This window comes from Oncorhynchus clarkii, chromosome 13, assembly GCF_045791955.1.
Source record: "Oncorhynchus clarkii lewisi isolate Uvic-CL-2024 chromosome 13, UVic_Ocla_1.0, whole genome shotgun sequence".
Lineage (NCBI taxonomy): Eukaryota > Metazoa > Chordata > Actinopteri > Salmoniformes > Salmonidae > Oncorhynchus > Oncorhynchus clarkii.
The window spans coordinates 25,639,293-25,654,620 of NC_092159.1; the positions used below are offsets into that span (position 1 = coordinate 25,639,293).

General features: G+C 42.9%; 1 protein-coding gene across 3 annotated transcripts; it reads left to right on the forward strand.

Moving 5' to 3' along the window:
- On the forward strand, positions 1–15,072 carry LOC139424702 (aftiphilin-like). 3 transcript variants are annotated; one of them, XM_071176784.1, is made up of 10 exons: positions 1–170; positions 2,153–4,064; positions 4,895–5,058; positions 5,517–5,646; positions 5,977–6,033; positions 6,308–6,439; positions 9,612–9,672; positions 10,501–10,584; positions 11,341–11,464; positions 13,317–15,072. In XM_071176784.1, exons 2-10 carry the CDS (start codon positions 2,190–2,192, stop codon positions 13,468–13,470), a joined length of 2,781 nt encoding a protein of 926 aa, XP_071032885.1. In that variant the 5' UTR covers positions 1–170; positions 2,153–2,189; the 3' UTR covers positions 13,471–15,072. The 3 variants fall into 3 exon arrangements, with proteins under 3 accessions (XP_071032885.1, XP_071032887.1, XP_071032886.1); XM_071176785.1 differs by lacking the exon at positions 10,501–10,584 and adding an exon at positions 9,247–9,298 and having other exon boundaries at positions 17–170; positions 6,308–6,432; XM_071176786.1 differs by lacking the exon at positions 10,501–10,584 and having other exon boundaries at positions 3–170.
- Positions 15,073–15,328: the final 256 nt, after the last annotated feature.

The following is a 15,328-nucleotide window of genomic DNA, read 5'->3' on the forward strand; positions in this document are numbered from 1 at the left end:
TTGCATGCTGGGTAATATTCGGAGAGAGAAGGGGCCAAAGTAGGATCATCATAACCGGCTGACTCAACCTAGTTTTCTCAGTCAGAGCGAAACCACTTTGCTGTCTTGTTTTAAGTCTGACAAGTGTCCACTTCATCTGAACCATGGGAATGAATGGTCAAGATCTTAAGGTATGCCGAAATGTTTATTGGTACACTGCCAACCAACCCGGATACGATGAGACTAGCTAAAGCAAGCTAGCGAGAGACGGGAGGACAACTTCATAGATAGCAAACAGTTAACGTTAGCTACAAATGTCAGTGTATTAGCAAGTTAGCTAGCATCATAACTACCTACCTACCTAGCTAGTTAGTTACTTTGTCACTCCTGTCCTCATATCGAATCAATGTAGAAAAAATATTTTCATAATAATTTAGCCTATTGCTAGTTAGCTATCCATTCGCATAGGCTACCAGGTTGTTGTTATTAGCTTGCTAGCTACGCCATTTGTGCTGGCTAGTGGTAGCTAAATACACAGGCTACGTATCTCGGCTAACTAGCTAACAGCCAGCTAGCTAGCTATCCCACTGCCCTCCCCAGCTGATGGAGAGTACGGTGTATGCCAGCCATGGCCTGTTTTCCGTTCTAGCCTAAGCCTGGAAGGCACGTATGGTGATTTATCTGTTAGCATAATCAACATAGTTAACTAGCTAGCTGAATAAATCATCTGGTTAACGTGAGCTATTTGGCTAGCAACTAATTTGCTTCCAGTTGCTAGCTAGCTACCTATCTTTGCTCGGCTAAAATGTAGCTAAATAGCTAGGTTGTGGGTAGTCGGCAACAAATTATCATAGGAAGGGTTGCGTGCTTTCTTTGTTTAGCTTACCCAGAGGTTTCTAGATAGTGGTCTGTCATCATCTGTCAGTTTTAGGCTTGTTGACAGACAGTCTAATTTGGTGAATGAATAACTAACTGGACAAGACATGGGGTTGGAGGACACCTGTTTCTGATGTGTCAATTAGTTAACAATGTTGTATTATAAAGAGATTCATGTTGCATTATGAATGTTTATGATACAACATATTATAACACATACCATATCATGCAATCACAGAGCCCATAATAAAGCAATAGGCAGTCTTATTTGTTGTGAATAGCTAGCTATCATATCAGATAATTTGTCTTTAATGCCATCTTGCTTTCATACACAGTATCAGAAGCCACTTCAAGTAGCCTAGAGATTTAACAATGTTTCAAATGCCTTCCAAGGTTTCATGGCAAGGCTTACTAGGCCTAAGATATCTAGTCAAGGCTTCGTGGGCATGAATTCTCTGTTCTGAAACATGTCCATATTTGTGTCCAGTTTTGACTCAGAATTGTACTTTCAGAGCTCTAGTCTGGATGCGAGTAAAGCACACTGTGGTCTTATAAGTGCATTGTGCAAGTTCAGCCTTGAGCATCCAAAAATAACATCAATATTCTATGCCCTATGTCTGGTTTAGTGATTAATTCAAAATTGTCAAGGAAATGGATCACAGCTGGACAAAGAAATTGATCACATCTGGAGGCACAACACGCCTAGGCCTATGCTCTAAATCTAATATTTCAAAAGGAGGCATTCTACATATCTTGACGGGCCTATGTCAATATACAAATACTACACACACACAACTCTTAGGTCAATGCGAACACAAATTGGGTACAAAGTTCATTGGTTGAAGTAATTAGGCCAGTTTAGATTAACATAACAAATATTTGTACTGATAAAATAAATTGTAGCTCATTTTCAGTTCCCATTTGCTACTATTTAGGTAGGTCATAAGAAATGAGTGCTCAACTTTGCCTTTCGGGCCTTTTCTACATCACAACACCACTTCACCATTATCACTTAATTACTGTCAATTTGAAAACAATGTGTCCACTCTTAGTCTGGAGAGCTTTGGTAATTTAATTTGGGTTTAATGCTGAAGCAACACACCAGACAAAGAAAACAGCCAAGATCCTAGACTCCCCCAGAGACCGCTTCTAGGTCTGTAGGCAAACACATTGTCGTTTTGTAAATTCTGACCGTTTAGCCTTCAGAAATGTGTTTTTAAGAGGGAAATAGTGTAATTTCTAGCATTTATATGCCCTTCATTGTTTGGTCACACTGACTAGTGTCTTTACTCTCTAGGTGTAACCTCAAGGCGTAGTGTGACTGCTTTAGGACCATGGAGCCGGACGTGATCCGCATGTACTCCTCCTCCCCACCCCCAATGGAGGACGGAGCTGAGGAAGAGGAGGACGAGTTTGGGGACTTTGGAGGCTTCTCTGGAGTTCCGACCAGCACCAGCTTCAATGAGTTTGACACCCCAGCGACCTTCAATCAGACCCCAGCCTTGGCTGCCACTTCACCACCTGAACTCCTCAACAATGGAGTGGTGGTTAGGTTGTCAAACCTCAGTTCAGGTCCCGTGGGAAGGGGTCCCGTGGTCAAGCGCGCCAACTCCAAGTCAAATGGTGTTGTGCCGGGAGGCTGTCAGTACGACAGTCCTTTGGAGAGAACTGTGAATGTGGAGGAGTTAAAAAAGCTTGCCGACCACACTCGAGCCAATATTCATTCTACCTCCTTGGACAAATCTGTGAGGGGTCAGACTGACAACATAGACAAGCCTGTCGACTGCAATGGTGGGGTCCCGGAAGTTCTGACCAACGGCTTTGTGACTTTTGAAATAGAGGGAATCCCATCTTTGCGGAATTCGAACCGCTCTAAAAAGAAAGGAACCAGCACAGAGTGTGCCGACAACTGCCCTCCCAGCAGCCCCGAGGAAGACTTTGCGGATTTCTCTGCTTTTCCTAATGTAGACGTTCAAGGACACTCCAGCGAGGTGACAAACCTCACCAGCGAGAACTTGGACAATAGCAACCGGGACGAACGGCTGGCAGAGGACACCTGCCAGCAGCAGAGGCAGCAGAAGCACTCTAATGTAGAGCAGGGAATCAGGTCAGGGGACGTCGTCAGGGACACTCCCATTACAACTGGATCCAATGACATCGCTAGCTCTGATTCTCTATCGCACCTTGCTGAGGTTCGAGACACTGATGAAGGCTTGAGCAACGGGGACGGGGGCTTTCAAAGAGACACTGCTAATTCTGAGCAAAGGAACATAGAGCCGGACTTTGCACACAAGCACTCTGCTACTGAGGTGATTGTTAGTGAGGATTCTGCCCCAGAGGAGGTTTGTAGTGAGGATTCTACCCAAGAGTTGGTTTGTGGCGAGGATTCTGCCTCCAAGGCACTTTATATTGACGAACCAGTTGCCCAGAACGGTGTGTATTTGGAACAGTCGGAAGAGGAGGCAGAAGAAGAGAAGGCAGGTGTCAGTGAAAACAGGGGTTCGCCCGATACAGACGATGAAGATGGGAATGGCGAGCAAGCAGACGAAAAGTCTGCGTCCGGAAACGAAACAGAAACAGAGACCGAAACGTCTTTCGGCCGACCGCTGTCCACGGATGCCCTTGAGGAGTACGGCGACATCAGCACGACGGGCTCTGTGCCCTCGCCACTGCTCCAAGAGGAGACGGCCACGCCTGCCGACCACAGCCAGCTGCTGGAGGACGACGACGACGGTGAAGACTTTGGTGACTTTGGAGACTTCGGGGACGCGGGCTCTTTTACCGGACAGGGCTTTGCTGACTTTGACCAGCCAGAGTTGCAACTAGAGGAACAACCTGCACCTCCCACACAGGAACTAGTGGACCACGACAAAGACTTTGGTGAATTTGACGCCCCCAACAGCCACATTGGTGGTGGGAAGGCAATTGAGAATGAAGATAGGGGGAAGTTTGCGGATTTTCCCAGCAGCAACAGTTTTGCCGACTTTAGCTCAGCTCCTGTTGGTGCGGACCCTGATCCAGATGCTGGTTGGAATGCCTTTGATGAGCCTGTACAGGGTCAAAAGGAGGGAAATTCCTGGGCTGCATTTGGAGAGGAGCCGACCGCCAATGCTCCTTTGGAAATGGGTGAAGACGAGTGGCAGGAGAATGAACCTGTAGCAGCCCGTTCATCCAGCAGCCATCAGATCAGTAGAAGAGACAGTCAGTCTGTAAGTTTTTCTGTAAGAGTTTGACCACTCAGGGTTTGAACTCGGTTCTCCTGCGCACCACAATAACATATTACGCCTCTCAGCTAAAGGCAAGATAACTCATCACGCAACCTTGTTTCTGAACCACCTCTGTAGCATTCAGAAATGTAGCATACTTGACAGGAAAGTAGTGGTGTTTTAAAAACCCCTCTTACACTAATCGAAGGTGCCCTATTGAATGTTGTTGTATTGTACTATCCAGGAAGAGTATGCTCAATGACACTTAGGGAAATTCTGACGCTCTCATGACGTTTCACTAGAGTTGTAGAGAGCCGTACACCTGCCCTCCCTTAGGAATGTGACCAGGCAGGGAATTCCACCTTTTCAAGTACATACCATTTAACAATGCCCCTCCTTGTCCTTGCTATTGGAGTCAAGCGCTACAATTTATTAAAGATTTGAAATGTGTTGATTGAATCACGTCAGTGTCGGTCATTGTTGGACATAATAGAATACGGCTTTGTTGTCTCGAAGCAGACATGAATATCTGAGCTGTCTATTTTATTGTGCATCCCCTGTCCAGCAATGCAGGCTAACTGCCAGCTGCCACGTGTGATAACAGAAGACTTATTCAACCCGTATCTTATTCAGCAATATTGATTGTTATTAAGTGTTTGTTATATCACTGAACCAGTGTCTTATTCAACAATATTGATTGTTATTAAGTGTTTGTTATATCACTGAACCAGTGTCTTATTCAACAATATTGATTGTTATTAAGTGTTTGTTATATCACTGAACCAGTGTCTTATTCAACAATGTTGGTCGCTATCATGTGTTTGTTATACCAGGTGGCGCTGTGCAGTCGGCTGGAGAAGCTTTTTCTGGACATTTTCCCCGACGCACCTGCTCCGCAGGTGAGGGTGGAGGTGGTCTCCCTCAAAACCCTGCTGGAGCCTCCTGTGAGGTTACAGCAGGAAGAGCATGAAATGATGAGCGGTGTGCCAGACAATGGGTGAGAGAAATACCCCCCTTTTTTTAATTAGGGCTGGGACGATACCAGTATTGCAATATTTTTTTTCTGTGGCAAAAATGAAAACACGAAGCAGGCCAAACTCCTTGATCCATAACCTGCTGTATGTAAAATATTGGAAAATAAACAGATGTGACTGGATGACAACATAATGTTTGTTTCCAGCATTAGGGCTGTTTTCCTAAAGCAATTAAACCACTTCATGTTTTGTTTCCTTGCCATGATGTCAACGAGTATCGGGATGCTAGTATCGCCTCGACCCTAATATCCCATAACTACACACAATCTCATCAATACACAGAAAGACTCTGGTCTGCTCTATCTTTTTTTATACAACAGAAATATACTGTTACTGTGTATACTATGCAGTCAAGAATATTTGCGTACTACTATGACATCTTTTTTTGTTCCTGCTTTGTCATCGGTGTCCGTTGCTACAGGGCCGAGGGGGACGTGTTGTGGAGACAACTGCTGGACATCCACGAGGCATTTGGCCTGCGGCACCAGTGGGGCGGCTCACATAGCAACAAGACACTACTCTGCTCCCTGGGCATCGACATTAGGAACATTGTGAGTTCTGCAGCCAGTCAGAAGTCATCACATTGTCTGTATCCCAAATGGCACCCTATTCCCTATATAGTGCACTATTTTTGACCAGAGCACATGGTGATATAGGGCATAGGGTGCCATTTGGGACATGCCATTCTCCCCCTTTCTGTGACCTTGTCCTTTTTTATTAATGGCTCTGTGAGAGAAAAAACACCAACCGTGATTGTATTTCAGATGTATTGCGAGAATGTTTTAACTTTTTGTCTGTCAAATGGAAAAAGGTTGTTTAAGACTATTTGCAGCAGAGAGAGGAGGAATGATTGTGAAATGTGTTCTGTGTTTTCCCCATAGCTTTTCACAGGTCAGAAGAAGCAGCCAGTGATAGTTCCCATGTATGCTGCCAGCCTGGTGAGTTAACTATACGCTGCAAGGATGTATTCATCTCCCCCTTCAAACCACCCACTTGCTCCCTCAATTGTTTTTGCCCTTCTCGAGGAAACGGAGGAAAGAGACAAATTAACTCGGGGATTATAAAATTGAAAAAATTCTGGTGACATTTTTGTCAATTGGTTGCAAAATGTTACAACATGGTTACAACAGGTTTTAACCAAAATTGTTCAACCCTATACACATACCAGTATTTAGTACGTTTAGGATGTAACCCTGCCTCTCTGTTACCTAGGGCATGCTGGAACCCACCAAAGAGCCAGTAAAACCCATATCAGCGGCAGAGATGATCACGTCCATAGCACAACAAGTACCTCCAGTGGCCCCAGCAGAGATCATAAGCACTAGTCCACCAGACACAGCCCAGGTTGGACTCCTACATTGAATCACTATGATCCTTTTGGGGCACAATGTTTGGAATCTTTTATATTTTGTGCTTTTTTTTTCAGGCCTTTTTAGATGCATTTCTTCTCATCAGTAGTCGTATGAGTATATACCAGGGCTCTCCAACCCTGATCCTGGAGAGCTACCATCGTGTAGGTTTTCAACCCTAATCTAGCACACCTGATTCTAATAATTGATTGATTGATCAGCAGAACCAGGTTAGTTTCAACTAGGGTTGGAGCGAAAACCTAGAGGAGGGTTGCTCTCCAGGAACAGGGTTGGAGATCCCTGGTGGTGTATACTGTATTGCAGAGGAGGCTGGTGGGAGGAGCTATAGGAGAACGGGCTCATTGTAATGACTGGAATGGCATAAATGGAACAGTGTCAATCCACATGTTTGACTCTGTTCCCTTTATTCCATTTCAACCTTTACAATGAGCCCGTCCTCCTATAGCTCCTCCCACCAGCCTCCACTGCTGTATTGACTGTAAGGCCAATTGTCACAACTGTATACAATGAATATAGAGTGTGTTTGTATGTGTTCTACAGTAATTGGTCTAATGTAGAACCTGAGGTGCTTTTCAAACAAGTTGGATAAATGATTTGGCTAGATCAGGTATTCCCAAACTTGGGTACGTGCAATGCTGTCGGGGTTACGCCAAATAAAAATGTGATACATATTTTCTTTATTCTTCACATTTTCAAATAGTACATTTATATTTTCCAACGGGACTATACATTAGGGTGATGTTTTTTTTTCTCGCCTGAGTAGCCTCGTTTCACTGCCAAAAATAAAATGAAACCATCTAGTGTTCAGTGAAATAACAACACAATGTCAAATAATTAACATCCAATCACATTAACCGTTATTCTCTCGCGAGAAACCTTCACTCTTGCACAGACATTTAGAAACTAAACATGACAATTTGAAAAATAAGCCACGGGAGTTTTTTGAGTGAGAATAAAGACGACTTTTGAATAAAGACGTACAAAAGCAACAGGTACCATTAATAAGAAGGGGCTAGAAGTGTCTTATATGGTGAGCTCCTGAGTGGCTAGGACAGGCAAGCCCCATACTATTGTGGAGGACTTTATTCTTCCTGCTGCCGCGGATATGGCTGGGACAATAGGCCAAAAAAACTATACAGACAATGCCTCCAAATAACACTGTTTCACGACGCATCAGTGACATAGCAGGAGATGTTTTGAAACAATTACTGTGTCGCATACAAGCCAGTGAATTATATGCGTTACAGCTGGATGAGTCAAAAGACGTGGCAGGCCTGGCACAGTCCATTACGTTTATGGGGGGGTCAATTAAGGAAGACATCCTCTTCTGGAAACCAGGACAACATGAGAGGATATTTTAAGTACTGGACAGCTTTGTGATGTCAAATGGACTTTGGTGGTCAAGATGTGTTGGTATCTGTACTGATGGCGCAAAAGCCATGACAGGGAGACATAGTGGAGTGGTAACACTCGTGCAAGCAGTTGCTCCCGACGCCACTTGGGTACACTGCAGCATCCACCGAGAGGCTCTTGCTGCCAAGGGAATGCCTGACAGCTTGAAAGATGCTTTGGACAGTACGGTGAAAATGGTTAACTTTGTTAACTTCTTGCTCCTACTTGAGACGCAGATGTCTCAAGTAGACACCTGGAAATGCAAATGCGCTACGCTAAATGCTAAATGTACTCGTTAAAACTCAAACGTTCATCAAAATTCACATGCAGGGTATTGAATTAAAGCTACACTCGTTGTGAACCTAGCCAACAAGTCAGATTTTTAAAATGCTTTTCGGCGAAAGCATGAGAAGCTATTATCTGATAGCATGCAACACCCCAAAATGCTTGAATGCGATGTAAACAAAGATATAGCTTAGCCGGCGCAACACAAAACGCAGAAATAAAATATAAAACATTCATTACCTTTGACGAGCTTCTTTCTTGGCACTCCTATATGCCCCATAAACATCACTATTGGGTCTTTTTTTCGTTTAAATCGGTCCATATATACCCAAAATAGCTTTCTATGGAAGCTGTGTGATTCAGAAAAAAACATTGTTTTAAAATTAAAAAAGTCGACGATAAACTTTCACAAAACACTTCGAAATACTTTTGTAATCCAACTTTAGGTATTAGTAAACGTTTATAATCTATCAAAATGATTACAGGGCGATGTATATTCAATAGCTCCTCGTCTTCAAATCAATGGCTGCCAATGTGCACATTCAAAACATCCTGGTGGAGACCGGAAGAAATTGAAACCAGTTAGTTGGATTTACCAAGAAAAAAGTCCCTGGAAAATGACGACAATGGCGACATCGTGTGGAATCTGTAGGAATTGCATGCAGGTCCATAATTAATTTTGTGCCCTTTTAACAACCCATGAAAGTGACGCATGGAAATAATTTTTAGCTTTCAGAGAGCAGTTTTTCTTGCGCTTTTCGATGAAACACACAATCTGTTATAGTCACAGCCGTGATTTAACCAGTTTTAGAAACTTCAGAGTGTTTTCTATCCACACATACTAATCATATGCATATACTATATTCCTGGCATGAGTAGCAGGACGCTGAAAAGTTGCGCGATTTTTAACAGAATGTTCGAAAAAGGAGGGGGTAGACTTAAGTTAAAGCACATCTTCGACTGTGTCATCAACTGATAGATTGCTATACCATATGATGTTGGTTAGCTGATACATAAAATACCTATCAGGCATTGTAATATTTGGCAAGCGTCAGCAATGCCTTGGCAGAGAAACGTGCCCATGAAGTGGTAAGCTGATTTGTTAAATACCTATCCAGGCGTTGTAAGATATGGCATCGGTCTGCAATGTAGTCTGGTAGGAACTCAATCTTAGACTGCTGAGTTGATGTAAGGGTAGAAGCCAGTGGAGGCTGCTGAGGGGAGGATGGCTCATATTAATGACTGGAACAGATTGAATGGAAGGCCAAATGTTTGATGTATTTGATACTGTTCCACTGATTCCTCGAGCCCGTCCTCCCTAATTAAGTTGCTACTAACCTCCTGGGATAGAAGCAGATCATTAGCAGCCTTCCTGACCACCTGCATAGGCGAATCACCTGTTGACAAAGCTGTTCACTTTTACTGAGTGTCACCACCCTCTTCTGAGCTTGTTTGTTCCTCCTCACCAGGAAGTGCTCCCGCCCGTCCAGTTTGACTGGAGCAGCAGTGGCCTTACGAACCCCCTGGACGGTAGGTCCCTCCCCCAAACCACCTGCTGAGATAATGAACCATTGTCCCCATTGGCTCTATCCAGAGCTAGCCTATTCCTTTTTTCCACCACTCTATCTGTTTTGTCCAAACACACAAGCAGCCTAGACCTGTTTTTGCCTGCTGTCTTCCATTGGACAACCTCATTTTATGTTTATTTCATCAACCATTGGTCATTACATGTTATAGTTTTACACAGCGTTACATGAATTTTGTTTTAAAGACTATAGTATAAGATTACAGACAATTCTTATCCACATGCGCCACGTTTTTGTGTATTTCATTGCCATATTGGACCATTTCTGATTTCACTTGTCATATCCATATGCATAAAATATATTTATCTCATCAAATCTTCTCCTTATGCCGTTTGTTAGCAACACATCATTTAGCTAAATTGCAAAATCATTTGTTCTGGACGGTTCATGCTACAAAGCCATGATGCCATTCATACTTCAAAAATGTCAATGCAGATTTTTTATTAACCTGTAGATAGAATCTCACAGTATTTTCTCATTAACACAGCTACGTCAGTTAGCTTGCCCTGGGTCATGTTCATTAGGCATCAAATGGAATAAAACGGAGGGACTACCTGGATTTAAGAACTCCTGGAGTTTCTTATTTTTCAGTCGCAAAATGTTTTCAAACCTTTCGTGCCTACTGAACATGAACCCTGTGCGCTTTCTTTGTAACTAACAATAATGACCAGCTCATCTGCATGTCTTTTAAGTGCGTCTCTTTCCTGACTTCTTCTCTGTGTTATAACCCACTGCCGCCTCGGTCTGCCTCTCCGCTATGTTGAATGTCAAGCGAGCGGAGGCTCGTCTCTGCTCAACCTCGATTTCTTTGGGCCCGTGGAGGACTCTGGGCCTAGCAGCTCCACCTCCATCCCAGGTCAGCACAGGAAACTCCAACCCCCTGACTGCCAGACTGTGATTTTTTCATAAATTTGTCTGAATCCCAAATTGACTGTTTCCCTCTACACCCTATGCAGACACCGGAGAGGATTGTAATAGCGGTAAAACAATACAGTGATAATTCCACCTATCTGATCGTAAGGCAAGGTTGACCTACTATCATATATGGCTTACACCGATTGAATCCTCATGGATCTTCAGAGGGTGTAGAGGTCTAGGAGTCCATTTGGGATAAGGCCTTATTCTTTCCCCGATTCCTCTTACCTCTGTCAAAATGCACTGGGGGAGGTCAGAGAGGAGGAAGCTTGGATCTTCTCCAAATTAGTTTTGGGAAAGAGGCGAGGACTGAAGGATGATGCGAGGAATGATAATTATTAAAGAGCCTCTGCCATACTCCGCTTTCTCTTCTACTATTTGTTTTAGATGTCTTCTGGTCTTCGCTTTTAGATACTGACCTCACTAAATCAAGGTCTTGTTTTTTCTGTGTTAATATTACCAACTGAATCAAACCTCCAAATCAGAATATCTACCAAAATATTTGGGAATTGGCTACACTGAAGTTGAATAAAGTGCATCCCCCTCCCTTGTTCTGAGTGGACTAGTAGACCATGTATGTGTCTCAACTAGCTCCCTATTCCCTATATAGTGTACTACTTTTGACCAAAGTAGTGCACTATATAGGGGATAGGCTGCCATTTGGGGCATATCCAATATAATGTGTTTGTGTGGTTAGGTGTGGACCCGGAGCTGTATGAGCTAACCACCGCTAAACTGGACCCCAGTGGCTCTGGGACCCGTGTGGCTGATGCCTTTGCCCGCCTTATGTCTACTATGGAGAAGACCAGCACCTCTACCAGGTTGGTCTATTACTGCACCTCAAAAATATTTCAGGGGGAAGGTGCTCAAAATGAAAATCCCCCCTTAAAAAAAAAAAATCTACTTTCATAAATCATATCCTGAAATTCATAACATACTAACTGACTCTGTAGTGCACATTTTTAAGCAAGCTACTTACAGTGCCTCCTAAAGACATGATTGACATAGGGGGGGACCTCTGAGGTACCAGAGCGCATTATATATGTATTTTTTAAACCTTTTTTATGTTAAAGTATTGCCTGCGTATCATTGCATTTACGTAGTGGCGTAGAGGAGCTTACAGAAGTTGCACACATGGGGACCATTTATAGTAGACTAGGGTCTGGGAGATGTGCCTTCTTTATAAACACATTTCATGCAATTCTACATCATTTTAAATGGCTGGTTGCAATCTTTTTTAATAGCGCACAAATGATTGAATTGACAGGCTATTAAACTGAGCATCAGAGATTAATACAAATGACCTTGTCTTGAATCCATCAATAGCTTAGGCCTAGGTGAGTGGAGACACATTTGCACAATAATAAAGAGGAAATTATAGTCCTAAAACCTTTTTTATAGTGCACTACCGTTGACCAAAAGTAGTGCACTATAAAGGGAATAGGGTGCCATTTGGGATGTGGCCAGACTCAATTGCAGCCCTTGGAGATGAGAATAGCAAAACAATACAAATCTAACACAACCAACATCTCACTCCCAAACATTAAATCAAGTTTTATTTGTCACATGCACCGAATACAACTGGTGTAGACTACTGTGAAATGCTTGCTTACGAGCCATTCCCAACAATGCAGAGTTTAAAAAAAGAGTTTAAAATATGAAGTAGTAACAAGTAACAAGGAATAAAAATGCACAATAGATTGGAGCTATATACAGGAAGTACCAGATCAGTGTGCAGTAATTGGGTAAGCAATGATGATATAAAGAGGATAACGTTAATATATTTGCCGTTAGTTAGAGTTTATACTTTTTTAAAGTCAAAAGTTAGTTAACCCTGGTATTTCTAGACATGCAGGGCTGGAATGACTTTAATTTAACCACATTCTAGTGGGGACCCTTTGAAACCGTTGGTCGACTAGATGGAGACAGATTTTCTAACGTCACTGTCGGAACCCCTTACATTTTAAACATTTACATTTTTATTTAACTAGGCAAGTCAGTTAAGAACAAATTCTTATTTACAATGCCGGCCAAACCCGGACGACGCTTGGTCAATTGTGCGCCGCCCTATGGGACTCTCAATCACGGCCGGATGTGATACAGCCTAGATTCGAACCAGGGACTGTAGTGATGCCTCTTGCACTGAGATACAGTGCCTTAGACCGCTGCACCACTCGGGAGCCCTAAAAATAGTCCACCCCAGATGGAACACGAACCCACAATCCCTGGCTTAGGAGGCCAGTGCCGTATCCATTAAGCCACTGGGGCGCGTGCATAAGCATGCAGACAGGCTGTATACGGGGGCGAGACAAACACATCTGTATTATCAGCCAGAGAGCGCTTGCTACATCTTGGCTTTCTCAATTCTCTTTCCTTGATTCCTCGTGACCCCTTTTTCTCCCCTCTGACCTTCTCCAATGTGTCTCGAGAAGGAGGTGAGGAAAGAGGAAAGACACATGAGAAAGGGGCGAAGCCCATTTAGAATCTGACTGTGGCTCATTAATTTAGTGAAGGGGGAAGGATGAAGAAATGTGTCCCTATTCCATTTGCACCTTGGTCAAACCTAGTGTTCCACAAAGGGAATATTGTGCTATTTGGGATACATTGTGTGTGTGTGTGTGTGTGTGTGTGTATGTGTTCTCCAATAAAAATGGTGTCCCTCTCCTTCTGCAGAAAGCCCCGGAAAGAGGAGAACTTAAGTGAGGAGACGTTGAAGGTGATTGCAGGGCTACCAGACCTGTCTTTCATGCAGGCCAAGGTGCTGATGTTCCCCACCACGCTGACCCCCCTGGGCTGCTCCTCTGACCCTGACCCCACACTCGACTGATCCACCCCGCCTCAACTCCATCAATGCCTCTTCTCCTCCTTATCACCGTCTGTCATTCTATCACTATATCATGAAGTTATATCCTTTTTGCTTCCATGCCATCATCCTTTTTTGTCATTTTCTCCCTTTTTTTTATTTGTTATTTTCAGTTTTAATCTTTTTAATCAAGTGAAGCATTTAGCGATTTGTCCTTGTGAATGGAGAATGTTTAGTCAGACCTGGACTAGGCTAAGCCTGTAAAGCGAAGCTTTGTCAATAGCAGAGCAAGAGAACATATTAAGGCAGTTTAACTTCTAGATCAAGGTCCTTGAGAGAGGCAGCTTGTTTATGATAGGAGAATCAATGTGTACATAATCAGGGACGAATTGTGTTGGTTTTCAAAGGTGGCTTTTACGTTTCTCATTGTGGCGGGCGTGTGTCAATGTTTGTCTTTGTGAGGAAATGAAACACTGGTTGAACCTCTTCAAAGCGAGGCTTGAGTAAAGTGAAGTGGGATATACACTGAGTGTAGAAACCATTAGGAACACTTTCCTAATATAGAGTTGCACCTCCTTTTGCCCTCAGAACAGCCTCAATTCGTCGGGGTGTGGACTCTACAAGGTGTCGAAAGCGTTCCACAGGGATGCTGGCCCAATGCATACCACAGTTGTCAAGTTGACTGGCACCCACACAATGTCTCAATTGTCTCCAGGCTTAAAAATCCTTTAACATTTCATCTACACTGATGGAAGTGGATTTAACAAGTGACATCAATAAGGAATCATAGCTTTCACCTGGTCAGTCATGGAAAGAGCAGGCAGTCCTAATGTTTTGTTCACTCAGTGTATGACTTGAAACCACACTGCCTGCAAAATCCAGCTGAATGTTTTTTTCCCTGTTGTGTTAATGGCCTTAGTTGTTTTGTCCTTTTACATAAGGCCTAGGTTTGATTCTTAACTTGATTTCTTAACCCATGGCTAAAAATGCGCTCTTAATGTATGCTCATTCGTTAAGCAATTTAACTGTAGCCAGTTTTTCTTGCGTCTCCCATTGATGCAGTCAAACAGCCATGAAAATGGCGGTATGTCACGGACGACTGTGTTTTGTGTTGAATTCTATTCTTTAGAACTTTATTCTGTTTTGGGGACGGGTGGTAAAAAGAGGGGGAATCATGGTTTAAACCACTGACATAGTCATTCGTATAATTTAAATAGTTTATATCAGTATAGCTGGTCTGAGTGAAGGTCAGCCTACATTACAAGGGAATAAGGGACCAATTTCTGCTTCCATGTGTCTGGTTATACACTTCTGAAGTAATTTTTATTTTGTTTAGTTTTGCTGACATTCTCTACCAATTTTTTTGTTGTTGTTATACCACTGTCAACCTGTTCCCGGGAGGATTTTGCACATTGTAAAGATGAAATGGATGTAATCATAGTTCACTGTGGCTTTAGACTGTGTACTATGGACTGTAAAATGTATGGGGAAAATTCCTATGGAAAAAAAATAACTTGAAGAGCCTGTGAAAAGGTTAACATGCATGTCCGGGTTCTTTTCAGACTTTAAGTGTGTAAATTTTACTTTTAGTGTACACAAGAAATTAAAATAATTTAAGAGGAAAAAGTACTCAGTGGTCCTTCATGCACCATTACTTCTCCCAACAAGGAATGAATGAACAATGAATTCATATTCATACAAACTTGTCTCTTGTGCATTTTATATTTATTAATTCCCTAAAACTCCTCTACTAAGTGGGCCTCATTTAAGACCAGGCCTAGAGAAACTGTTTTAATTCATAGCCATTGGGCTTGGTCCACAGTAGTTCTGAAAGGGAAAGTATGGGTAGCAGTGTGGTCTTACGAAGAGGACATGACACACT